This window comes from Rhinolophus sinicus, chromosome 5 (genome assembly GCF_057876585.1).
Source record: "Rhinolophus sinicus isolate RSI-liver-muscle chromosome 5, RSI-T2T, whole genome shotgun sequence".
In the NCBI taxonomy this organism is placed as follows: domain Eukaryota; kingdom Metazoa; phylum Chordata; class Mammalia; order Chiroptera; family Rhinolophidae; genus Rhinolophus; species Rhinolophus sinicus.
The window spans coordinates 71,356,974-71,383,317 of NC_142505.1; the positions used below are offsets into that span (position 1 = coordinate 71,356,974).

A 26,344-nucleotide genomic window follows, 5' to 3' on the forward strand; every position below is an offset into this window, starting at 1 on the left:
CCGACAATTAGGACAGTGAGGTCCCTTTGGTGGGGAAAGGTGGGAAAAGGAGAGCCTGATCTCATGCCGATACCCATAGCCAGGCAGGTGCACATCTGCCTCAGAAGGCACCCAGGTGAGGCATTGGGAAGTTAGAGGTGAAGTCAGGGGTGGGGAATGAAGAGGGAGAGTACAGTGGAAAAAGGAACAAGCTTAGAGAGGCCCAAGGAACTATTAAGTCCACTCACCTGCTTAGTGTGTTTTTGAATTCCTGGAAAGAACAATGAAAGAAAACCAAATCAGCACTGAGTAACTTCCATTCACCTTTGAGAAAACAGAAGTGGCCCCCTGCCCTGCTTTCAGAAGAACAAGCAATAAGCAGGTGTACCACGTCCCACCGCCTGCATGGCCATGGGTGCCAAGGGCTTCCCACTGTGGCTGGCAGCTGGGCGTCTCATCAGTGTGGTGGGTCCCTCGACTCTGCCCACAGCTCTGCAAATGCTCCCCTTGTTAAAGAATTGTCACTGAAGCCTTCTTCTGGGACCCAGCATTCCCTCTGCTCTTGACACCACCAAGACAAAATCACAGCCTTTATGCAGCAACTGCTCATTCAGACCAGTGTCTTTTGAATGACTGTTCTTGAGCCATTTGTGACTTGTAACGTTTATTTAGCGGACAGTGATTATTTTTAATGAAATAGAATAGAAAACATCAAAGTGCATCACATGTAGTAAAGGTGTTATTTTCTCAAATTTCTGTCTCAATTGTGTATATACTGGAAAATGATATAAGATATATTATTGTGATTCATGGTCAAGGAAGTTTTATTCCATCCCTTTAGACCTCTAACCCTGGGAGAATGAGGGCACCTCTCCAGTTCCCTTCACAGGATCTGACTGTTCTCACTGCCTTTACCAGGCCTTATGATAAATGACTCAAAGCCCTGGGAAGCCAGACTCACCTGAAGAAAGTCAAGGTCAGGCTTGCGAGCTGTCTCCTTGATCTGGCTGCTGAGCTTGGAGAGCTGGGCGATCTCGCTCCCAAGCTGAGCCAGGTTCTCATTCTGCTTCTGTGTCACCTCCCGGGACAGCTCCTCCAGGCGGCCCAGAAGTCGGCCCTCCTGCTCCACCAGAAAGGCCCTCAGTGCCTGGAATTCCGCCCCCACCTTCTCTCGTTCAGCTGCCATCTGCTTCTGTCCCAGGAGAGAAGTTGGAGAGGTGAGGGGACATGGGCATCAAGGCTTGGCATTTAGACAGGGGCCTTTGAGCCGTCCCACAGGGCAGGCTCACTGCTCAGGAGTCAGAGGCTTACCCAGATGTGCCCACCCCATACACACTCTAATTTAAATATCCCAACTCTAAGCACACAGCAGGCTCAACACATGCTCTCCCTTTACCTGACACAGATGTGCCCGTGTGTCTCCTTACACCTGGGCTCTCCCACCAACATAGGATAATGTCAAACTCACCCCAGAACTACTGAGGGCTACAGTGTTCTCATTTGCAAAGCAGGAGGGATAAACTGAGGTCACTTTTTCTTCCCCAAATATATATATTCCGTGTTAAACACAAGAAAATAGACAAAATACTCACTTATGATAAGCCCCACATCACCAGATTTCATTCCAGTTTTGCTCTCCCAGAAATGGAGTCTTAAACCAGCTAATTGGGGATTGCCTTTGTTCAGTAATCTGCCTGATAAGCCTCTGCCATCCCCTATATGGAAAGTAACCTTGCAATAACCAACCTGTTTTTTTTGCCTTGTACAATTTCCTCGTTACCTCCCACTGCCTATAAAGTCTCTGCCTATAAAAAGGATAGAGCTCCTTTCTGTCTGCTAGACTAGATGCTGCCCAATTCATCAATAACTGAATAAAGCCAGTAAGATCTTTAAAATGTACTCGGGTCAATTTTGTTTCATAACATTCGTCAGCCCTCCAACTTTCACACCTCACTTTACTTCATTTTAAAAAGCACCATTTATGTTTAGCAATCACGAAGGTAACACATGCTGGTAATATAAAATCTGGAAGATGCAGAAAAGTAGAAAGAGAAAGGAAGATCAATGCCAGTGACCAGAGGTAACAGCACACCCACAATGACCCAAGTGAGAATATGCTGTGTGCAGGCTTCATATTCTATTCTTTCCATTACCATTATCCACAGGATTTACACTCCTGTGTTTTCAGACACAGACTCATGCTCCTGACTCTTTACATGAACATGTGGGGGGGCTGTACATGACATAACAAGCAAGACCTCTCTCTCATATAAAAGCATTTACTTTCTTTGTTATCATGCAGCAAGAGTCCTCTACCTCTGTTGTTTCATTAAGCAGGTATTTTGTAATTCTAAAGAATGTGAGGGCCAGAGGGGTAGTGGATTGGCAGAGGAAGGAGCGGAAAGTGCTAAGCAGTGTCATGGCCAGTGAAAAGTGAGAAGGATTCTGTTCCTCTATGACAAGCTCTACTGTCAGTTCCTCTTCCCTGAAAAACTCTAAGGAAGAGGAGACTGTGGATGGGTTTTGAAATCAGGAGACCTGGGTTCAGGCCATGGCTCCCCCAGGACCTTCATCACCTGGACACTGGGCAAGCAGGCAGCAGCAGCATGGGGCTTTTACAGGTGTTAACTCACTCACCTCTGACAACAACCCAATGGTGTAGTTGTACTCTCATCCCACTTAACAAATGAGGGGATAGAGGCATGTGACCAGTAAGTGGAAAGCCAGTATTGTAACCCCCGAGTCTGACACCAGAGTCTGAACTTCTTGCAACTATACCATATGGCCTCCCAAAGAAATATCAAGTAGAACAATATTAGCCAAAATACTCTAAATCAGGGTAACCCTGGTGCTATTGACATTTGAGACCACATAATTATTATGGAGGGCTATGCTGTAGGATGCTTAATCAGCACCTTGGCCTCTTCCACTAAGTACCAGTAGCCCACTGCCCCCAGACAATGAAAAATATCTCCAGACTTTGCTAAATGTCCCGTGGGGGGCAAAATGCCCCATTGAGAACCACTCCTCTAAATGCTAAGAGCATTTTCAAATAAAAGCATTTACTTTCCTTGTTATCATGCAGCAAGAGTCCTCTACCTCTGTTGTTTCATTAAGCAGGTATTTCGTAATTCTAAAGAATGTGAGGGCCAGAGGGGTAGTGGATTGGCAGAGGAAAGAGCGGAAAGCGCTAAGCAGTGTCATGGTGAGTGGGGTCAGAGACTGGAAGCTGCCCTCACTGTGGAAGTTCCTCTGGGTCACAGACGGAAGAGTCACACACTTACTCCTATCTCCAGTAGAGGAGGGCTGGGCCCTTCCTTACGGAGGGAAGTGAATGATCAGATGGGAAAGCTGGATGCACACTGGAGGCAGGTGCACCAGACCCAACTGAGGGTCAGGAAAGGACCCTGGGGCATCTGAACCCAGGGTCTTCCCCTCCACACCACCCCCTACCCACTGTGAGGCTAGGAGGGTCCTCAAGTTCCTCTTCCTCCAATTCCCAAATCCAGAATTGAATGGGCCCTGTCCTAACAGGCTCTAGTAAATCCTTTCATTCTTTTAACACCAATTTACTGAGCTAGGAACTTTATTTGCGAGGTAGAAAATTACAGACCGTGACCCAGGTTTGCCCTCCCTAACCAAAATGAGCCCCAGCTCACTTTCCTGTTCCATTGTAAAGACGACAAAAATATCGTCCCTACCAACCAGGGGGCGCTATGCACACAAAGCTGCTGGAAACCAGTCCCCAAATCTTTGCTCAGCTAGACCTTTAGCTAGACGGGAAGCAGCTGACAGCCACAGAGCCGCCTGCCACTTGGCCTCAATTTCAAAACTTCAAAACCTCTAAAATTGAAAAAAGGTTTTTTCATAACTCTTTTGGTGGCAAAACATGCCCTGGACAAACATGAGGCTATTTTACTGTATTTTGTCTCCACTTAGTATGAACATTCACATGTCTCTACAGAAACATTAATGCGTTCAAATACAAGATGCTACCACAGGCCTTCATTGAGGTGTTACCTAACATTAAGGTAACTATACATCCTGATTCACTGGGATGGTTCCAGTTAAGCCAGCTATTCTAGAACGATTATTTTAGCACTTCTTTTCACTCTCCAAAGCTTTGGCTATAGAATCAAGTGTACGGTCACCCTATATAATATGAATCCTATTATCATTCTAAAGTCCACCTCTACTGTTTCACAGGCACACACTCCAACACACACCAAAAACAGCCAGGGTGGTGGGAGGCCAGCCCTCTGTTGTTGTGGGGTGGCTGTGGGGAGGCACCTGGGGGCACCCGGCTCACCAGGAGCTCCTTGCTCTCCTTCTCTTCGGTGGAACGAAACATCTCATAGTCCTCCAGATCCTTCTTCAAGATCTTCAGCCTGGACTCCAGGAGCTCCTAGAGGAGGGTGAGAAGGGAGAATTGTGAGGAGAGGATCCAGGAGAAAGGGAAGGCCCTCATAGAGGAGGTCTGGATCGGATGGATACTGTCTGAGCAGACTGCACATAGGGGACAGGGCAACTTCAGGGTGACTCCAAACGCTCCTGGGTCTCACTTCTCCAAGACCATCTGCGCACATTCTGGCTGAAACACAAGCACCTCCCCGGCCCCAGCAGCCCAACGCCTTGTCCTTCCTGCTCTCCTCTCCACTAGAAATCCCTCTATGTGGAAGGGTTGGAGGAGTGTAGGGAGCAAAGAAAACAAAGAAAGACTGGGAACTGTGTGCCCGAGGCCTCCGTGCACATCTCAGTTGAGGCCCCAGCAAGGACACAGGAAAGAAACGAGCCCGGAATTAGCAGCTTTGACACAGCCCAGACGGCTCTCTCCGCGCTCTACTCAACCCTGGCGCCACCCAGCCTTGCCGGATGTCTTGGGAAAAGTCGTCTCACTTAAGTAAAGAGCCGAGAGTGGGGGCAGCCGTTGTGTGGGTGTGCCCAAAACGCCACTGGAGGCCGGGAATGGACTGAAAGAAAATAGCCAAATCTGGCGGTCATTGCGCAGGCGGTCCAGTATGAGGCACAGAGGAAAAGGTGAGGGGGGTTGGGGGTAATATTGGTGTGGAGGTGACAGAGGGAGAGCCACGCTCGGTCCCAGAGCCAGTGTTGGGCAGCATGGAATAGCTTGGGATTGGAGAAAAGAAGCAGGGGCTGACCTGGGCCTCCTACCTGTCGTCCGCACTGAGTGGGCGGACGGCAGGACCAGGACCCGGACCGGGGGTCGCGGGGTCTGGCAGAAGTGGGGCCAGCCGCTCACCTTAGCCTCCTGCACTGCCTCCTCGAGCGGCAACACCGCGTGCGCACGGTGCTCGCGGGCGCGGTCGCACACCACGCAAATGGCACGTCCGTCGTCCTGGCAGTAGAGCTTGAGCGGTTCGCCGTGCTGAGCGCACCCGACTGCCACCGCCTCTGGGGAATCGCGTTCGTTTCGCGCGGCCGCCGGCAGGCTGAAGCGCCGCAGTAAAGCGGCGACTGCGGCCAGCTGCCGGTTGGGCCGCAGATGGCCGGGCCGCGCGGGCTCGCGGCACTGCGGACAGGGCAGCGAGCAGAGCAGCGCGCGGGGGCCGGCGGCAGACCCCGCGCCCGGGCGCTCCCAGCAGCGCGCGATGCATGCGCGGCAGAAGCTGTGGCCGCACTCGACGGACACGGGGTCACGGAAGAGTTCCAGGCAGATAGAGCACGTCGCCTCGCCCTGCAGCTCCGCCGCCAATGCCAGCGCCTCGGCCCCGGCGCCCGGGCCGGTCCGCAGCCCCACTGCCGCCATGCGCGCCCTCGGCGCACGCAAATCGGGCGGCGCTTGGGAGAACAGGGACCAGATAGTACGCGGCTGAGAGCGCCGAGGCCAGGGCGGGCCTCCCGGCGCCCACTGGGAGGATGGGCGTGGCTGGCGCCGGCGGGCGGACACTGCCGCTAGGGGCGCGCCCAGCTGGAAAACCCACCCGGAGGCGCGCCTGTGGTCCAGGAGGTGCAGCGAGGTGGTCTAAGTGTGAGCGTGCGCGCCCACTCAGGACCCCTCAGTCCCAGGCCTTGGCCCGCAGCTTCCTCGGTCCCACGAGGCCCTTTCTCCGCCTCCCTCCTCGCTCAGCCCCTCCAGACCGCCCCAGCCTGACTCAGTCAGCTGTAGGAAACAAGCCGGGACAGGTGGGTACACACGCCCAGCTGGGCGCCACTCCTGGATGGCGCCCTACGCTGACCCAGCACGGCCCAGGCTAGGGCCTGGCGCCCGGACCACAGTGTCAGGTTACCGGAGTGCGGGTTTGTCCCCGCCCTGTACTGAGCTAAATTTGGAATCTGAAACCTGGCTCTTGCCTCCCCAAAGTGTGGCCTTAGATCCACCTCTGTACCTACCTTTTTTTCTGTCCCCTCCCCCCTTGTTTATTCTTTAATTTTTGTTTAAGAAGTAATACATTTACAATAAAATTTCCTACTTTACTAGGTGTTATCCCCCCGAAAAAACCCAACCCTCTACTGTCCCTCCAAATCATCTTCACAGCCCCCCTCCAGTATTATTTGCTTCCACACCCTCTCTCATGCCCTCTGGAGGCCACTGGGGTCAAGCTTTCGCCCGTACCCTCCTCAGAAATCGCTCTTATCAAAGTCACCAGTGACCTCCGCGATCCTAACCCAAAGGCAAAGGCCCCTTCTTGCTACCGTGTTAAAGGTCCGGCTGCTCGCCCCATGAAAGCCAAAACTCGAGGGGCGAGGTTGGAAAGAAACAAGTTTATTCCAAAATACCAGTTAAGGGAAGACAGTGGACTCTTATCACAAAGACTGCCTGCCAGCTCTTAATACCGCCAAAAGGTTTTATAGGCATGTAGCTACAGGCCAAACAAAGGAAAGGCGAATTGATCAGGCAATTCTTGAAAAAGGCACTTCCCAGAGGCTGGTTTGTTTCAGGGATAGGAGGGGTCTTCAGATGATGTAAAAACTTCTTTCAAGTCTTTGAGCCAGGTTATGCATGCGGTCTGGAGTAAATAGAACCACTGAAACTGGTATACATAGTAAATGTATAATAAACAGACTCCTGGAGGTTTGGCAGGAAGGGAGGGAAGCAAAGGAAAAAACTTTCAAGAAATCCCAAGCCAAACAGTGCTTCCTCCTTCCTCACACCTTCTTAGCGCCTCCCAGGCTCTCCCAGCTAGCACCATGACCTGCTACCTCCCTCTCCTCTCCCTGCCCTGGCTCAGTCCTTGAACCTCTGGTCTGTACTCACTCCCTTGTAATCTCTTACACTTTCCGGGCCTGAATGACCCTCTCCCTGCTGCCACCACAATACACAACCCCAGCCCAGGTCCCCCTAAGATGCCTGGATCCCACAACCAACTCCGGGTTGCATCTCCACCTGCGTGTGCTAAGGGGCGTCACACACTCACTGTGTCCACAGCTGTACTTCTGATCTGCCCCACCACATGCTCCTCCTACAGCCTTCCTCATTACAGCCTTCCTCATCCCATCCTATTTAACAGCAATTCCATCCCTTCAGGTGCTCAGGTCAAAACTGGGGACTCCTCTGTAACGCCAAGAGGAAAAAATTGTGCACAAACTACCACCAGTCTTCAGCATGTCCACACCCTCTCACCTCCTCCATTGCACCATCTCCAGTAGGCAACAGTCTCTCCCCTTCTGCCCCACTCCCCTGCCCTATCTTCTCCACTCAGTTGTGACAACAATTATGTTTAAGTCAAATCATGGCCCTCCTCTGCTCAAACCCTCAAGTGGCTCTCACCTCTCTTAGAGTAAAAGTCAAAGTCTTTACTATTGTCTAAAAGCCCTACACATTCTTCCCCATCCCCTGCACGGGGCCTCTCAACTCTCATCTCCTATCACTCTCAACTGTTGGCTCCCCTCCTGCCACATGGACCTCCTTGCTGTTCTGCAACATGTCAGAAAGATCCTACCTTTGAACTGGTTGTTCCCTTTAGTTGGACCTCTCTTCTCCCAGATACATGTATGGCTCACTTCCCACCTCCTTCAAGTCTTGTTTTAAATATCACCTTTCTCAGTGAAGCCTGCCAGGACCACACTGTTTAAATCACACCTTACTACATTCTCTCCCTCAATGCTCTAGCACTCTAACTCCTCTGGAAAACGAGCTGTTAGAGGATGGGCTATGTCAGTTTTGTTCACCGCTGGACCCCATTTTCTAGAGCAGTTCTAGGTACCTAGTAGGCGCTCTGTAAACTTTTCTTGGATTGAATTTATTTGGACGTGGCTCAAAATTCAGATATACAGGGCGGTTCACATTGAAAAGTCTGCCTATAGCCTGCACACCAGTCCCCTCCTCATCTCAAGTGATCCTGAATTATTTTACAAATAATTGTAAATGATTATTTGTAACATAATGATTCTGAATTATAATACAAATATTATATATATTTACTACACTCCCCGTTCTTTTTGTTTTACAAAAGTAGCGCCCTTCACAGTCTTCTTTTTTTCGGTTTATAGTTCATTTTGAGAACCTCGTCAAAAGACCTCCCCTTTTTCCACCGCTGCCTCCAGGTTTTCATCCCTGCTTTGTCTTCTCCCGGGCGTCTCTCGGTCAAGGTCCTCTCACCTGCAGTCACTCAATAGAGGACTCTGGAACTCCTTGTGACGCTGCCGGAGGGGTTTTGCGTCCTCGGGGTTGCTGCACCTGACCGATGCTATGCACCCCGCTGCACCCTGCCCCAGTAAACTGCTAACAGAACGCAGGGAGGCACTTTTCCATAAGTGGGGATGTAGCTCAGTGGTAGAGCGCATGCTTTGCATGTATGAGGCCCCGGGTTCGATCCCCGGCATCTCCAGCGCATGGAAGCGCTCTTTTTTGTTTGCTCTCTCCACGTTTCGCAATGTTATTTGCACAGCCCTGGAGGAAAAACTCCGTATCATGGCGTTTGCAACCGATTGCAGGTATCCGCTGCGACTCTCACCTACTCCCATCCCCTGACTCTGCCTTATAACTCTGGATTTTAAATAAATCAAAGGGTGGCATCAGGATGCGCACGTTTTCATTCCGAGCCGTGAGCTTCCCGGGGATGAAAAAGAGCTAGGTCGCTGGCTGACAGAGGACAGCAAGCAGAAAACGGACGGAAGTGGGAAGGTCAGTCAGGTAGGATCGTCAGAATGTGAGTTTCTGGGCTGCCAAGAGCCTTTTAATGGCCGGATCATACTCTTAACTAAGTCGAATTTGAAACGTGGAGGTGGATCTAGTCCAAATCCCACCATGATGTAACAACTATTACTAACATTGTTAAAAACTTTATTTGGTCCGCCCGGCTAGCTCAGTCGGTAGAGCATGAGACTCTTAATCTCAGGGTCGTGGGTTCGAGCCCCACGTTGGGCGAGAGTTGCATTTTTGCCCTTAACCTAAGGTCGTAGGAAACAATTCCATTGCCTGACCCGATCTCCGAAAAACAAAGAAATCCCACAGTGGAAATTTCCTGTGTATGGCATTCGTTTTGCCTTTTTGTGGCTATACACAGTACCTTGTTTATTCACTAATCTTGCCTGTATCTGCTAACAAAATGAGTTTTTAAAAATTATGTAAAATATGAGTAACAAAATTTACCATTTTAACCATTTTTTAAGTTCTGCAGCTTTAAACACATTCACATTGTTGTGCAACCATCACCACAACCCATCTCCAGAATTTTTTCATCTTCCCCAAGTGAAACTACTCAATAAACTGTAACTCTCCATTCTCTCCTTCCCCCAGCCCCTGGCATTCTACTTTCTGTCTCTGTGAATTTGACTACTCTAGGTATCTCATATAAGACGAATCATACATACTTGTCCTTTTGTGACCGGCTAATTTCACTTAGGGTAACAACTTGAAGCTTCAGATCAACGATGATTCCCTCATATGCAAACCCCACACACACACACACACAAAAACACACCACAACTTGAAGCTTCATCCATGTTGTAGCATGTGTCAAAATTTCCTTTCCTTTACGGCTGAATAATATTCCATCGTATGTATATACTATTACATTTTGTTTATCCATTCATCTATTAATAGACACTTGGGTTCCTTCCACCTTTTGGCTATTGTAAATAATGCCATTATGAACTTGGGTATACAAATATCTGTTCGAGTCTCTGCTTTCACTTCTTTTAGGTATACACCAGAAGTGGAATTCCTGATCATATGGTATTTCTATGTTTAATTTTTTTGAGGAAACTCCATACCATTTTCCACAGAGTCTCCACCACAAAATGTGTTTTTAACACATCTTTTGAGTAGGTACACTAATATTGCTCAAAAACTGAACCATCTAAAAAAATATTCAGTGAAAAGCATCTAACTTCCACTGTTCCTTCTTAGGTAACAACTTGTGTATCTGTGTACATATTCTTCCAGAGTTTTTTGATGAAAAAGTAATTTTATTTTCCTCTATTTTACACAAAAATATAATTACAGCTCTTATATTTTGAAGATCTTTCAATCTCAAGACAGAGAAAATTTTCTCAATCTCTTTTTGCAGCTGCGTACTATTCCTCTGTAGGTGAAACACGGTTTATTTAACACATCATCTACGGTTTCATCTCTTGTTATCACAATTAATGCTGCAGTTAATAAGCATGTAGCAGTCGTTTTGCACTTGTGCACTCATATCTGTGGGACAAATTCCCAGAAGTGAGATTACTGGGTCAAGGCATATATGCTATTGTAATTTTATAGAAATTGGCAAATCACCCAGCTGTGGATCCTACAGGCTGATATTTCCTTTCACCAGCCATGAATGAGATTGCCTGTTTCTCCACTGTTTTGGTCGCAATGGGTTATGTCAGCAAAAAAGCTACACATGTGACACCCCTAATCCCCATCCCCACCCCTGCCTCAACTGTTAAATTTACCAGGGTTCCTTACTGCTGGTCCAGAAGGTAATATCCATTACAGGGTCTGCAGGACACCATCTGGCAAGGGAGAGGAACCCTCTTTTTGTCCCTCACAGGAGCATACTCAGACAAAAGATTGTGGAGATCACAGTGTCACTCTCATTTATGGTCTGTAATCCAATTCTATAGGAAAATATTATCATTTCTATTTTCAGTTCTGTTTCTAGAGAGGCCATCATGTTTTCTTCACTTGCAAAGCCACAGCATCATTGGAAATACCTACACAGTTATTTCTTACTCTGCAAATTTTCTCTCTTGGACAGGAAGAATCCAACCATATATAAGAAATGCAATTTGTATATGATTTTCTATTTGGTTGGTGTCATGGAGTATATACAAATATGCCTGTAGTTTGTGAAGTGGTCTTACAATGATATGTAATTTATATATAAATTATTAATCAACCATCCACTTGAATATTTTCATTTAAAAACCTCACTTGAAAATTATCCCCAAGTTTAATATATTCATGCCTATTTTCTAATGAGTCTATAAAAATACTCCGGTATCCGCTCTTTCTTTAACAGTCACTGGTTTCCTTTTACTAGACTTGCCCAGGTCATTCTCCCAGGGTCTGTGTAGCATCAGACTAGATGGTTCAACTGACATCAAATGCTCACCCCGTTATTTCATTGCCATTTATATCATATCACATGGGTTTAAGGGTGCAAGTCCCCCAGATAAAAGACAAGTCTCAGTCACATGCTGGTGTCCTGGGTGGTGTGAATTTTGGGTAAGGAGGAAGACAAAATGTCAGCCAGAGCAACCTAATTCTGGAGGACTGCCTGCAAAAGGAACAGTGGCCAAAAAGATGACCCCAAATGACCTGCTCCTCCATTCTGTGTCAGGACCAACTGGCTTAAAGTCACTGGATATTTTGGGAAACCCTCTCTGCTGTCAATTAAGTGGTTTAGTGTCTAAGGGCAAAGGGGAGGCTTTTGAATGTGGAAAAGAATGCATACTTTTGTTTGTGATTAACATGCAACACATTATAGTTGTAAATGTTGTCGATGAAAAAACATCCAGCCTCAGAGAAAGCTTATAAGAGTTTATTTGAGCAAAACTGACGAAAATTGCTGGGAAGCAGTCTCAACGGATTGAGAAAATGCTCCGGAAAACGGCCATTTTGCAAATTATTTTATACATGAGAATCAAAGGATAAAGGTTAACATGAAATCCATTGGTGGTAGATTAAGGGGGTGGGAGAAAGCAAAGCAGGGAAATCCTGGGATTGGATAAAAAGCAAAATGGAGAGATACACACTTCTTTTACATTGGTGGGTACAGGATAGTTAATAGCATTTTACAGCACATAGAGATAATATTTGGGGAACAAAATAACAATATGGGATTTTGTAGTTTCCTGCTCTGGTGAGGTGGGTGGTGCCCCCTGGGGGGGTCGGGAAAGGGATTACTCTGACATTCCAAGGGTATGTTATCTTAGATGCAAAAAGACAGATAGGCTCACTTAAGGTAAAGATTGACCTTTGTCAAGGAAGCTCCAGGCCAAGGATGTGACTTCCCATCGTAGCACACCTTAGTTAGGAATTTTTATGTTCACATCATCCTATGTGGTTATTTTCAGTCTCCTGAGCTTGTCAGATTTAATATGTGGCCCCTTTTCCATGCACAATGTTAAAGCCTAGTTATTCTTAAGCTTTTAAATTCAACTTATAAATGATTTCTTATAACTAGCAATTTTTGAAAGAACAGGAACAATCCCTTCCACTGGTTCTTTCATGAATTAAGGAGTTATCTGGAACATCTAAAGCCATTGGTGATATTCTCTTAGACGTTTCAAATGGCAATTACAGACTTATCTATCTGATCCCTCATTTAGTGGGAGGAGAGGGACTCACTGGTTAGGTCACACCACTGGAATGCAGAGCAGGTATCTAAACCTCCATTTCTGCTGCAGACTCCCTCCCTCCTGTAACCGCTAACCCACAGCACTTAGAAAACCCAGTGTATTGTTTAATTGCAGTCTTCTGAATGAACCTATGAACCTATGTGCTCATCCATATGTTCTTAAAAACTCTGCATTGAGGTCCTACTGTGTTCCTCATTAGCCTAGGAGTCCTCTAAGACTGCAGATCCATCCAGTGTCCTCCACTCACTTTTCTATCCACTTGCGAACAGAAACAGCAAATGGTGCAGATGAGTCATCAGGATGCAGGGCCAAGGAGGTATAGCTGTGACTCCTTACCCTCCAAGCCCTTGGTCTTGCCTCTGTCCTTGAACCCACCAACCCCCTCCTATTCTGCTCCCTCTTCCCAAGTCTTGTTCCCTAGTATCTTTGGAAGGCTGGCTCTTTCTTATCTTCCTGACTCAGCTCAGTGTCACCTCTTCTGATGCATCTTTCCTGGCCCATCTCTCTCTAATGTTGTCCTCTTTATCAGACACTTGACTGCCACTTTATCAGATCACCCTCTCTAATTTTTTCACAGACTTTATCACTTTCTGAGATTACTTCTCTATGTGTTTATTTTAATTGCCTATCAGGCAATTAAGGTAAACAGGAGGGAGTATCTCTCACTGCATAATGAATAAATGGATGAAGTTTCCTGTTAGTACTGGAATACTTTAGGTTTGTTGCAAGGATGCAAATGAGTCATTATGTTTCTGGGCTGTGGTGATTTTCCTAGGTTCTTGTCTTCTTGAGGGAAAGAATTCAGTCAAGAGACAGACTTTTGTGCAAGTATAGGATAGTAAGAAGTTTATTATTAGTAAAGGCGGATCCAAGATGTGGAGCGGACTGATCCCAAGACGGGGAAAGACCTCTACATTGTAAGGAGACTTTTACTATGGGTAGAATTGCCTCCCCCTCTCCCTTCTCCTTATCTTTCTCCCTGCTGAGGTGCCCAGTCTTCCCTTTTGGTTCTCAAGGTAGTTTCTGTCAATTTTCTTTTTGTGATTTGTTCGAGCAGCTCACTAAAATGGTCCTGACAAGTAGGATGTATATTCTGATAAGCGGGATGTCTTCCTTCCTTCTCTGGCTTTTAACAACACATTTCTTTGACTCAGGGGCATGTGTGAACCTGGAGTCCTGCTGGGCTAGTAAAGCATTGGTGCCCTGAGAGAGGGCAGCTGCAAGGGGTCTTGACCCAAGTAGGAGCAGCAGCAAGGGGCTTTCTAACCGGGGCTAGGTCTCTCCTCCTGTTTATTTCTATCGATCTGATATAGGATCCTGGTGAGACAGGTTAGCATGTCGTTAGGTAGACATGGAGGTCCCTGGTGGAATAAACAAAAGACAGCCATATCTTTAAACTCCAGGTTCTGGAAAGCCTCCTTCACTCCAAGACAAAGATATAAAAATATGCCTTGAGGTTAATAAGTTATCTCAAATCCCTTTTGGCCAGACAAAAGAGCAGATCTGATAGATAGGAATAGGTTATTTCGTTAATCCCTTCAGGATGGGCAAACACGACAAACCTGATAGATGAATTCCATTAGAAGGCTCCAGCCCCCTTCCCCAAGCAGGCAAGGGAAGGTATAAAAGAATTTTTGCCTCAGTCATGGGGCACCCCCATTCAGGACCCCCTCCCACTCGGGAGCTCTGACCCTTTGCTTTCAATAAACTATCCTCTTTTTAAAACTCTTTGCCTCTCCTGGGTCCGTGTTTCCATTCTTTGGCTTCACGAGACAGGATCCCAGCACTCACTCACTCAAAAGTCCCCTACATCATCTGGGGACTCACAGAGAAATATTCCTGCATCACTGGTAACTGGTGTGTTCCCGAGATCGTGATTTCTCAGTCGCTTCAGATCGGAGAGGCAAATTTAAGCAGCAGCACACAGTTTTATTGTAAAATGCAAAAGAAAAGCTCTCCAGAGAGACTGGGAGATCCGAAAATGGAATGCCCCACAGGCTAAGCTGCGCCGGGGACTATATATCCTTGAGTCTGCAATCTGTAAGTTGTTTAGCAGCTGATTGGCCCCCCTGTACCTGGGCTGTTGTCCTGGCTGACTCTGCAGTTTGATGTGGTAGCCCCTCCTGTCCAGTTCCCGTCACATTTTTCTGTCAGCTGCTTTGAAACTTTTCTTTGGCCTTGATGTCCTCCACCATGGTTCCATCCCTGACTGCCCACAATTTTTCCCATCTCACTTTAAAACTGTTTTCCTGGGCCTTGATGTCCTCCACCGTGGTCCTGTCCCTGACTGCCTATGTCTTTTTTATCTCATATCTACCTACCCTATCAAATGTATGCCCAGCACCAAGAATCATGCCTAGTCCATAGTAAGAGCCCAATTCGTACTACCTATACTGTATTATTTCCTACACCTCAAAGGTCTGCAGAGTACCAGAGCAGAAGGGGGATGTCAGTAGACCGTAGAAGGATAGTCTGTGAAATCTGAGGATCATCAAGAAAAGAGTGAGTGGGGTGGGAAGTGGTAGAGATGGAACAGGAATGGTGGAAAGGAGAAAATTGTTGCAGCTGGGTGATGGCTACTTGGGGTTTCAGAATACCATTCACTCTAATTTCCTAATAAAAATGTTTAAAAATATAACAAAAAGTAATACAATTACTTTTTAGTGAGAGATTAAAAATTTAGGTGCACACTTTTAGGGAACAATGATTTGTAATGTTTATTTGAAAAAAAAAGTAATGATCTAGCAAAGCTACAATTAAATAGAACCTTCAATGTGAACTCACATCCTTTAAACTCTTTCCCTAAGGTAACTCGTGAGTGGAGGAGCCAGGGACCGTCAGCCCATGCAAGACCCTGGCACCATCTTTTCTTTTACTCTTCACTGAAAAAAAATTCGAGCTCCCTGAACATTCCCCTGCATCCTTGGGCAGGAAAAATTATAGCGAGCTCGGAGTGTGAGTTGCTGCCAGGAAACAAAAGATGCTTTCAAATTGTCAGGGCAATGCTGAAAGTGCTACAGTGTAAAGGTCCCACTGCTCGCCACACTAAAGTCAACACTCAAAACTCAAGATGTGAGGTTGGTAGAAAGAAACGCAGGTTTATTCCAAAATGCCAGCAGTAAGGGAAGACAATGGACTCCCTGTCACAGACTGCCTTTTTCTCCTAATGTTGCCAAAAGGTTTTATAGACACACAAGGACAGGCAAAACAAAGGAAGTTGGCCAGGCAACTTCAGGAAAAGGCGCTTCCTAGAGACTATTCTGCCCCAGGGTCAGGAGTGAACCCCACACAGATGCACACAAAAAACCTCCCAAGTTACCTGGCCAGGTGTACACACTGGTCAGAAGTAAACAGAATCCTTGGACCTGGTATGCATAGTAAATGCACAGTAAATAATCATCAATGTTTGGGGGGGAGGAGAGGAAAGCAAAGAAAGGGAAATAAAACTTTTTTCAAAAAGTCTCAAGCCAAACCATTTGCAAATCGAATTACATCAGAGGTTTAAATTTTAAAAATAGAAGATATAGGGACACTGTTACAAAAGGACAAAGTGTAAAGGGGTTCCCATTGACAAGCAGCTACAATTTCAGCATCAAAAAGAGAATAATAGCACTAATTGAAACAAGACAAGTCTAGAAAAGATATAAAGTCATAATCACAAGTTAGCATTGTCGATGAAAAAACATCCAGCTTAAGAGAAAATCTATAAGGGTTTGTTTGAGCCTAAATGACAACAATTGCTGGGAAGCAAAATCTGAACAGATTGAGAAAATGCTCTGGAAAACGGCGGTTTTGCAACTTATTTTATACGTTAGAATCAAAGGAGGAGGGTTACATGAAATCCATTGGTGGTAGATTAAGGGGGGGTGGGAGAATGCAAAGCAGGGAAATCTCTGAGATTGGATGAAAAGTATATTGGAGAGATAAATACTTCTTTTACAGTGGTGAGCACAGGATAGTTAATAGTTAGCATTATACAGCACATACAGATGATAATTAGGGGACAAGAATAACAATGAGGGACTCTATAGTTTCCTGCTCTGGTGTGGCAGGGTTGTGCCCTGAGGGTCCTGGAAAAAGGATTACTCTGACATTCCAAGAGTAGGTTATCTTACATGCAAAACGACAGTAATAGACAGTCTCACTTAAGGTAAAGATTGCCCTTTGTCAAGGAAGCTACAGGCCAAGGATGTGACTACCAGCCATGACCTGCTTTTAGTTAGGAATTTTTATGTTCAGACCATCCTATGTGGTTAATTTTGGTGTCTTGAGTTTGTGGGGCCTGCTATACAGGCCTCCCCTGAGCTTGTCAGGTTTAGTATGTGGCCCGTTTTTTGTCCACAGCATTAACTGCAAACCAAAAGAAATATGACTCACACAAGCCTGTTGCCCAGCCCAACTAGTGCTTTCGGGTTAATTGTGTTTTGGATTTGTTTACTGTCTCCACAAGGAAGACGATGAGAATTCTTAATATTAGTTGAGGCACAGATCAAAATCCACCAGAAGAGTGACAGGACTGAGGGAAGGTCCTGGCCTCCCAGAGTCCTGGGGCCACCAACGAGATCAGCTTGGAGAGTGGTCAGGAGATACTCTGGCAATCCACAGCCTGGGGTGGGGGGAACTGTGCTGATTCATTTCAAACCAGTCAGTAAAACATGAGGTAAACAAAAGAAATTGGGTCAGCAGGGGAACCTGGAGAATTCTTCCAAGTGGGGTCCAGAATTCTTCACTCTTCACTCCTCTTAATCTCTAAGTTCCATGGCTGGGCCATGGCCTAATAAAAGTGTACCTGAAGAAGGACTGCCCAAGCCTGCATCCCCTCCCCAGGAAGCGCCCAGGCTCATCCCCTAGAAACAAATCTAAAATGCCTAAACCCTCATAAAAAGTTGATAAAACCCAACTGGTATTAATTGGTTCTTTACACTTGCGGGAATTGCCAAAGTCCATTAGTTGAACTCTAGCCTAATTATAATGCAATTAGAATGGAATGAACATTAAGGCTTGCCCCCCACCCTTATTAACCCTCTTCTGCCTCATCAGAAATGCCTTCCTTCTATTGATGTAATTGCTCCCCTCCTCCTTCTCATAAATATCCATTGCCTCTGTCTCCTAATGGGAACACTAATTGGGTTTCTATCTGAATCAATGCTTCCAGAATAGTTATTACTATTGATCTCAATAAATGCTTGTTACCTTTCACACTTAAAAGGCCCTTTTATTTTTATGTTAATTCCCATCTTACACATAGGTGTGACAATTAAGTTCGTGAACTTGTTGCAACAATGTTGCTAACCTTTTTTGATATCAGAGGGATTATTCCTTATGAATTTGTACCAACTGGACGAACAGTTAACCAAGTTTACTATTTGGAAGTGCTGAAAAGTCTGCGTGAAAAATTTAGACGACCCGACCTTTTCACCAACAATTCTTGGCTCTTGCATCACGACAATGCACCAGCTCACACAGCACTGTCTGTGAGGGATTTTTTAGCCAGTAAACAAGTAACTATGGAACACCCTCCCTACTCACCTGATCTGGCCCCCAATGACTTCTTTCTTTACCTGAAGATAAAGGAAATATTGAAAGGAAGACATTTTGATGACATTCAGGACATCAAGATTAATACGACGACAGCTCTAATGGCCATTCTAGAAAAAGGGTTCCAAAATTGCTTTGAAGAATAGACTATGTGCTGGCATTGGTGCATAGCTTTCCAAGGGGAGTACTTCGAAGGTGACTGTAGTGATTTTCAACAATGAGGTATGTATGTAGCACTTTTTCTAGGATGAGTTCACGAACTTAATTTTCCAACCTTGTATACTAAAAATCAATGTCAGGCCCATTTCTTTATCATTGCTCTATCTACTTATTTGCATACCTTCCCAGAATTTAAAGATGCATTCACCCAACAAGGAAGGCCATGGCCCAGCCATGGAATTTAAGAGATTAAGAGGAGTGAAGAGTGAAGAATTCTGGACCCCACTTGGAAGAATTCTCCAGGTTCCCCTGCTGACCCAATTTCTTTTGTTTACCTCATGTTTTACTGACTGGTTTGAAATGAATCAGCACAGTTCCCCCCACCCCAGGCTGTGGATTGCCAGAGTATCTCCTGACCACTCTCCAAGCTGATCTCGTTGGTGGCCCCAGGACTCTGGGAGGCCAGGACCTTCCCTCAGTCCTGTCACTCTTCTGGTGGATTTTGATCTGTGCCTCAACTAATATTAAGAATTCTCATCGTCTTCCTTGTGGAGACAGTAAACAAATCCAAAACACAATTAACCCGAAAGCACTAGTTGGGCTGGGCAACAGGCTTGTGTGAGTCATATTTCTTTTGGTTTGCAGTTAATGCTGTGGACAAAAAACGGGCCACATACTAAACCTGACAAGCTCAGGGGAGGCCTGTATAGCAGGCCCCACAAACTCAAGACACCAAAATTAACCACATAGGATGGTCTGAACATAAAAATTCCTAACTAAAAGCAGGTCATGGCTGGTAGTCACATCCTTGGCCTGTAGCTTCCTTGACAAAGGGCAATCTTTACCTTAAGTGAGACTGTCTATTACTGTCGTTTTGCATGTAAGATAACCTACTCTTGGAATGTCAGAGTAATCCTTTTTCCAGGACCCTCAGGGCACAACCCTGCCACACCAGAGCAGGAAACTATAGAGTCCCTCATTGTTATTCTTGTCCCCTAATTACCAAAAGCAGCAGGCCTTGCAGGAGGGAAGGTACAATGTAGCTTCGAAGGCTTAAGACTTGTTAACCTTGCCCATTATTTCTATTTTTTCTAGGGAAACAACTGTAGAGCTTAAATTTTCACATGATTTGTGCTAGATTGATAGCTATGAGCTAAAGGATTAAACCAGCAAAATGCATTCAAAGTATATAATATTTGAATATATTTTCGTCAAAATGTAAATTAAAATATAAATAGGTAAAAAAAAGGAAAAAATTTACATATGCTTTCAAAATAATTGTTTTTTATAAATTATGCAAAATTATCTATTAAAAATAAAGGGGAAATTGAAGTTAATGAATATCAAATTTTAAGTCAATGATATTTAAATAAAGCTGAAAACTTTATTAAATTTTAAAAATGTAATTAAACCTTTTAAGTATTTTATGAAAATGAAACTCATCAATCCAGAATTGGGATGAGGTTTAATGCACGTTATATGTTTATCTACATATGTGCAAATTTAAGAGTAGTATCAATGGTTTAATATTGCAAAATGTTTTTCTATCGCCAAGGCTGATTCCTGTAGACCTAGGGAGCCAGGAATTGGAACTTTTTTTTTTTTTTTTTAATTGCTGGACGTGACTGTTTTCACGGCCCACAAACGGGTCACACTCTGCAGTTTGACAAAATTTATTACCCGGGGATACCGGGGAATTTATATTCTGGGGCGGACAGTTCTAAAGGCTGACCTGACAGGGGGAAGTGGCAGATGTGAGCAATGACTAGGATTATGAATCTTGTAAGAATCAGGGAAGGCTACCAGGAGGAATCTGTTTCCATAGTGTAGTGGTTATCACGGTTGCCTAACACATGAAAGGTCCCTGCTTTGAAACTGGGTGAAAACAGATGACTGAGACTTTTCTTTATACACCTCAAAAGAGTTTCTAATTAATGAATTTGTGTGCATCAGTCATTTGTCATTGGAGTGTTTATGTGTACAGATGTGTGTGTATTTTATTATAGCTTTATCCGTACTATAGTTTTATCAGTGCTTCTCAGAATGGCGGACAATTTAAAACTTATGAATTATTTATTTGTGGAATTTTCCATTTACTATTTTGGGACCATAGTTGACTAAAAACCATGGATAAAGGGGGGCTACTGTACTTCTTTCTCCTCTCATCTAAAGCAGAAATCTGGGAGCCCCTCTTCTGGTGAGGGTACAAACCATGCATCCAGCTCCGTCATCGGCGCCTGCCTCTCCTGTCTTTTCCAATCCAATACCAGTTCACTTAACCAGGATACTCCACGTCTCTAGGTCTGTGGTGCAAAGAAGGTGGCCTATGTCATTAGAAACTGCTTTCAAAGGACTTACAATCATGACCAATTAAAAAGCAACAGAAAGGCGGGAATGCCACACAATGACAAATGAAATATTAAAAAGTGCAAGAATGAGTTGGAAATGTATGATGAAAGTAAGGCCAGGGAAAAGTGTTCACAAGCAGATAGGAGCCGGAGCAATATACACACCATCAAGAGCACGTGGTGTGACTGTGTCCTGTGGTAGGTGCCTCCTTCAGAGGAACCTAACAATCCTCCTGGTTCCTTCAGAGGAACCTAACAATCCTGTTTATGGGTGAGGCTACTGAAACTGACACAACATATAAAGTGAGGAAACGCGGGGTTGGGGAAATAGTAGACAAAGGATGTAGAAAGGAAAAGAAACAGGGCACGGAGGACGGGGTAATTACAGTCAGCATAGCGGGGAAAGTAGCTAGCTCTGCCAACGGACTGCTGGGGACTGGATGGTTAAGCAGTAACCCGGCCGCTCCCGCCCCCCCGCGGACAGCGATTGCAACACCTCCACAGGACAGACACCACCACGAGCAGGTCTAGGTTTTTCTACCCTGACTGGTTTTCTATCCTTCTTTCACAGCGCTTCTGCCTAACTTGAAAGTCAAATAAATAAAACATCATAGTGGTAAATCAAATTCTCTTTACCGTTTCATACATGGAAAAAATTTTTACATATGCTTTCAAAATAATTATATATTTCTTATAAATTATGCACAATTATCTATTAAAAATAAAGGGGAGATTGAAGTTAATGAATATCAGATTTTAAGTCAATGATATTTAAATAAAGCTGAAAACTATTAAATTTTAAAAATGTAATTAAATATTTTAAATATTTTATGAAAATAAAACTCATCAATTCTAGCATTTAATGTCCAGAATTGGGATGAGGTTTAATGCATGTTATATTTTTACCTACACATGTACAAATTTAAGAGTAGTATCAATGGTTTAGTATTGCAAAATGTTTTTCCATCGCCAACGCTGATTCCTGTAGACCTACGGAGCCAGGAATTGGAACCAAGGCTGAGTCCTACCAAAGGACCCTTGATATGTCTGTGACCTGGGAGCCCCTCTCCACCAGAGAGCCCAGAGCAGGAGGCCCTTCTTGTCCAAGTCTAGTTCAAGGTTAACAGGGACTTGCAGGTGGCCCAACCCATGGATGTTTTACCGCTTTCCCTTACTAGGCCATAATTGGATTCTACCAATCTGTCTCTCCCTTTTTGTACATTTTGACTCCCTTGGCCTCTGTGGAATCTTGGTTGCTGGCTTTCCTTCTCTTCCAACTTCTTCTCCATCTACAGCTTGACACCCTCTATTCCCACATCTGTGGCTCCAACAATGACGGCTTTGTCCAAACTTCTGATTCATGTGTCTTGGCCATGTCCTTTTAGACATCTCCTAACCTCTAACTGATTGAACTCATTATAGTAGTCCCCCCTTATCCAAGGGGGGGTATGTTCCAAGACCGTCAGTGGATGCCTGAAACCAGGATAGTACCAAATCCCATATATGTTTTTTTTCTATACATACATACCTTTTCACTTAAAGGAAGCACTTTACATCTTCTCTGTGGCATATCTGAATTGCCAGCATCACTACTCTTGCCCTTTGGGGCCATTATTAAGTAAAATAAAGGAGACTTGAACACAAGCACTGAGATACCCCACCATGCAGTCTGGTAATCCAGATGGCTACTAACTGACTAACGAGCATATACAGCATGGATACCCTGGATAAAGGGACGATTCATGTCTTGGGTTGGAGGGATTGAGATGGCATGAGATTTCATCATGCTACTCAGAATGGCTAACAATTTAAAACTTATGAATTATTTATTTGTGGAATTTTCCATTTACTATTTTGGGATCATGGTTGACTAAAAACCAAGGATAAAGGGGGGCAACTGTACTTCTTTCTCCTCTCATCTAAAGCAGAAATCTGGGAGCCCCTCTCCGGGCAAGAGTACAAACCATGCATACAGGTCCTTCACGGGCTGCTGCCTCACCCCTGCACCAGCCACCTTTTGTCTGGACTACATCTGCCCTTCCAGCCCCTCTCCCTGACAGAGCCTCCCTTCCCTCACACCTCGTGCTCATCATTTCTGAAGGATCTCTCTAAAATACAAATGAGAGCGAGTCCCTTTGCTTCTGCGGCCTTTCATTACCACTCTTGATAAAGACCAAAGATCTTACCAGGGTCCCATGCTTTTCCTGAACATCTGAACTGATAACATTGACTCCTCTGTGCCAAGAGCAGTGTAGGTCACTTACTCAGAGGGGGATTTCAAACCGAGCCTGGCGGGCGAGGCTGCAGTGGCATCTGTGGAGGAGAGAAAAGCAGGAATTGTAGCAAAAAGCTCCCAGGAGCCCTCAGTTTGTTGGGAGAAAGGGAAGAGAAATCTGTCCACTTTGTTTTCCTTTTAATGAGAAAGCAGCATTTTTTTGGCAATGTTTCCCAGTCACGATGGTGGAAAAAATAAAACAAACAAACCCTGAAACTACAATTTGCAAACAAATCCACAAGCATTTGTGCAAGAAGAAATGTCAAAGTTCACACTCTTCCAACACCAGCTTGTTAGGTCCATATGGTCCAAGATAAGACCTTGGCGACAATAACTCCCCAGAGACGCATGAGCCAGGACTGAATTAGCAACTGTCTATTTTACAAACTCTGACCAATTCCTCAGAACTCCCCTGCTTCCACACACTTCTGAGACTGAAGGCAATGCTAGCTTAGCAAGGTTAATAAACCAGCTTTATATGATCAGCAGAATTCTCTTAGGGTCTGCTGTGTATGTGGGGAGACTTCTCCAGCTGGAAAATAGAAAATGGGCTGAATTTTTAGGACTAAAGAAACAATCAATAAGAGGAATGAATTTCAACTGAAGTTAAGGAAAAATTTCGTGACAAGATCGGTAAACTGAGGATGTTTCTGTTAGGGTGTTACAAAACAAAGGATGTTTTTACATTCCTTTATGTGTGGGGGGAATGTAGAGGCTGGAATGTGTGGGGCAACATTTAGCAAAAGATCGACGGCTTAAAAATTGAGCATAAAGAAAACACACTGAAGATGAGGGTCGCACATCACAAAAGGCATTTCTTTCTTTACCCAACATCAGAATCAGGCAGTGGCGGTGAGAGCGCAGAATCCTGACCTCCACCTACACTAAGGTGCTACCACATCAGAGCTACGGTTTGGACACTCACGAACGTTCAGGACGGATTTGCAGTCCCATCACAGCTTTGGGAAGCTACCTGTCCAGTGCAACTCGTGGGGGCACCCGGGAGGGTTGTCAGGTAAAAAGAAGACGCCTCATCATTGGGCAGTAGTAGGTGGATTTTAGCAAGTGCAATGGCAGGAATTTGTTCCCCTCACTCCTGCCCTTGGGCTGGGTGCATTCCAACAAGGAGTCCTGTAGTTCAGCTATTGGCAATCACCTGTCTAGCTCTGACGCTTTCCTTAACCAAAGGAAGGAAGAGCACAGGAGATGCCTTTGTGTCAAAAGTTCATTTCTCAAAATGACCACCGCCCAACGTGGGGCTCGAACCCACGACCCTGAGATTAAGAGTCTCATGCTCTATCGACTGAGCTAGCCGGGCAACTCCCTGAGTACTTCTATTCTGTCTCAGACAAAGATTCATACACAGTAATATGGGCACACTTTAAGAAACGATTGATTCTACAAGTATTACGGAGCGCCCGTTGTGCGCCTGCTTTGTCCTAGTCACTAGGCCCCTCGACGTGGGAAAGATGGCCGAGAGGAATTTGAGGGGAAGAGCAAAAGATTAGCTGCGGTTCAAGACCGCATTTACATTACCAGTACTTATGAAGGGTCGGCTGTGAGCGCGGCTCTGCTGCCGTCCCACTTCTCTATCTGATTCCCCGAAACAGAGATATCGAGACATACACACGCCCTTCCCTCCTTGTGAGGACCACCTCTCCGGATGGTGGGATGAGGAAGCGACTGAAGAACTGAAAACTAGGCCAAAAAGCTTGTTTCCGCCCGGTTTCGAACCGGGGACCTTTCGCGTGTGAGGCGAACGTGATAACCACTACACTACGGAAACCGTTGCAGCTAAAGATTGACTGACACCACCCTGAATCTACACATAGCTCCGAATGCCGGGGCTGGGCAAACCCTGTTGCAGTGGGACTGTGGGCTCCTTACGCCGGCCGGCTGAACTGTGCCGCACTTCGCCGCACTCCTGGAATAGCCTACTATAGTTCACCCACGAAGTTTTGGCACCACACCCCTAGAAAGCACAGGTCCACTTGGAGTTTCCCCACGAGGCAGGGGGAAAATTCTGTGTGCCCAGCCCTGGCATCACACAGCGCCGGCACTCACTGGGGATTCTGAACAAGAATTACGACCCTATAACTTCCTCCGCAGTTTTTTTTTTTTTTTTTTTTTTTTTTTTTTTAATGAAAGGACATATTTTTAAAAAGCATTATTTCTATCGCACAAGTCTTTACTAATAAATTTCTATCTACATCCCGGATACGATTCTCTCAAGTAAAATTAATACCACAAACACAGTCTGAGCCCCTGCTCTTACATTGGGAACCCAAGAAAACAGATTTCGAGATATTTTCTTCACGGAGCAGGCGTAGTGCACAACTCTGAAAGTGTTGAATTAATTATGGCATTTAGAAAGTTTTTTTTCCCTTTAAGGTAACGTTGATTTGGTTCAAAATTCAAAAGATATAGAATATCATATACGAAAAAGTATCCTTTCTATCCCGGGCCCTGAGCCTTCCCAGAGACCCTCTGCTCCTACGGCATAGCATTCTGCCAGAGACAGATGGCCACGGTGATCATAATGGGTAGCTGAACCTTCTATCTACGTGCTAAGCAACATTCTAATCGCTTTGCATAATATTAACTCTAATTTCACAAAACCTTCTGAGATAGGAACTATTATCCTTATTTTATATAAGTAAACTCAGGATTATAAAAACATCAAATACACTTAACATCCTCTCATTCTTTTTAAACAGATGGTAGTATACTCTACACACTGTTCAGTACCGTGCTTTTTTCACTTAAGAACACAGCTTGAAGAGGATTCCTGTTGACAGCTAAAGCATGTTCCACTGTGTGAATGTGCATGCAGTGACTTGTCACTATCCCTTTACTGATGTGCAGTTAGGAAAGTTCTTCTAAATAATGAGACACTGACCGGACGGCAGTTCCTGAAATAGGTGTGGAAATGTCAACTATAGTGCGGAGGAGGGGGAGGATCTCCGGTCCCACTCCACCACACTTCTTCAGGCCCCTCCCCCGATCGTCTCCGAGGGACGTTCCGAGTCCTTAAACAACAAAGTCGTCCGCCTAGAAGGGCCGGAAATACTTTAGGGCGCTCACCCGGACCCGCCCCTCCGCTTCCGACACCGGCTGTGGAGAATCGCTGCTGCAGTGGTCCGGGTCCGGGCGGTAGGATGGCGCCAGGCCGATGCGGTCATAGCACCGAGAGCGGACGATCGCAAGGGCTTCCATTGTCTCTCAAAGTTTATCCCCGGTGGTGGGGGACGGAGGGGGGGGGCCGGTCCTTCTGTTTCGTCTGCGTTCC

At 45.4% G+C, this 26,344-nt stretch overlaps 1 protein-coding gene and 4 non-coding genes across 7 annotated transcripts in view; 2 read left to right on the forward strand and 3 right to left on the reverse strand.

Annotated features, from left to right (window-relative positions):
- Window positions 1-26,277, reverse strand: part of TRIM7 (tripartite motif containing 7) — a 30,783-nt gene extending 4,506 nt beyond the window's left edge. The window contains exons 1-5 of one of the 3 annotated variants that reach the window (XM_088798565.1): window positions 26,140-26,277; window positions 22,967-23,093; window positions 4,289-4,384; window positions 941-1,171; window positions 228-250 (exon numbers count right to left, since the gene is read on the reverse strand). In XM_088798565.1, the coding sequence (XP_088654691.1) occupies window positions 228-250; window positions 941-1,171; window positions 4,289-4,330 (296 nt within the window). In that variant the 5' untranslated portion in view covers window positions 4,331-4,384; window positions 22,967-23,093; window positions 26,140-26,277. Of the gene's footprint in view, window positions 1-227; window positions 251-940; window positions 1,172-4,288; window positions 4,385-5,239; window positions 6,269-22,966; window positions 23,094-25,954; window positions 26,090-26,139 lie in introns of those variants that run through there. The other 2 variants (XM_088798564.1, XM_019719419.3) reach the window with 2 other exon arrangements.
- TRNAA-UGC (transfer RNA alanine (anticodon UGC)) lies at window positions 8,697-8,768 on the forward strand. The gene has a single exon. It is a non-coding gene; the product is annotated as a tRNA-Ala (tRNA).
- TRNAK-CUU (transfer RNA lysine (anticodon CUU)) lies at window positions 9,235-9,307 on the forward strand. The gene has a single exon. It is a non-coding gene; the product is annotated as a tRNA-Lys (tRNA).
- On the reverse strand, window positions 24,301-24,373 carry TRNAK-CUU (transfer RNA lysine (anticodon CUU)). The gene has a single exon. It is a non-coding gene; the product is annotated as a tRNA-Lys (tRNA).
- TRNAV-CAC (transfer RNA valine (anticodon CAC)) lies at window positions 24,769-24,841 on the reverse strand. The gene has a single exon. It is a non-coding gene; the product is annotated as a tRNA-Val (tRNA).
- Window positions 26,278-26,344: the final 67 nt, after the last annotated feature.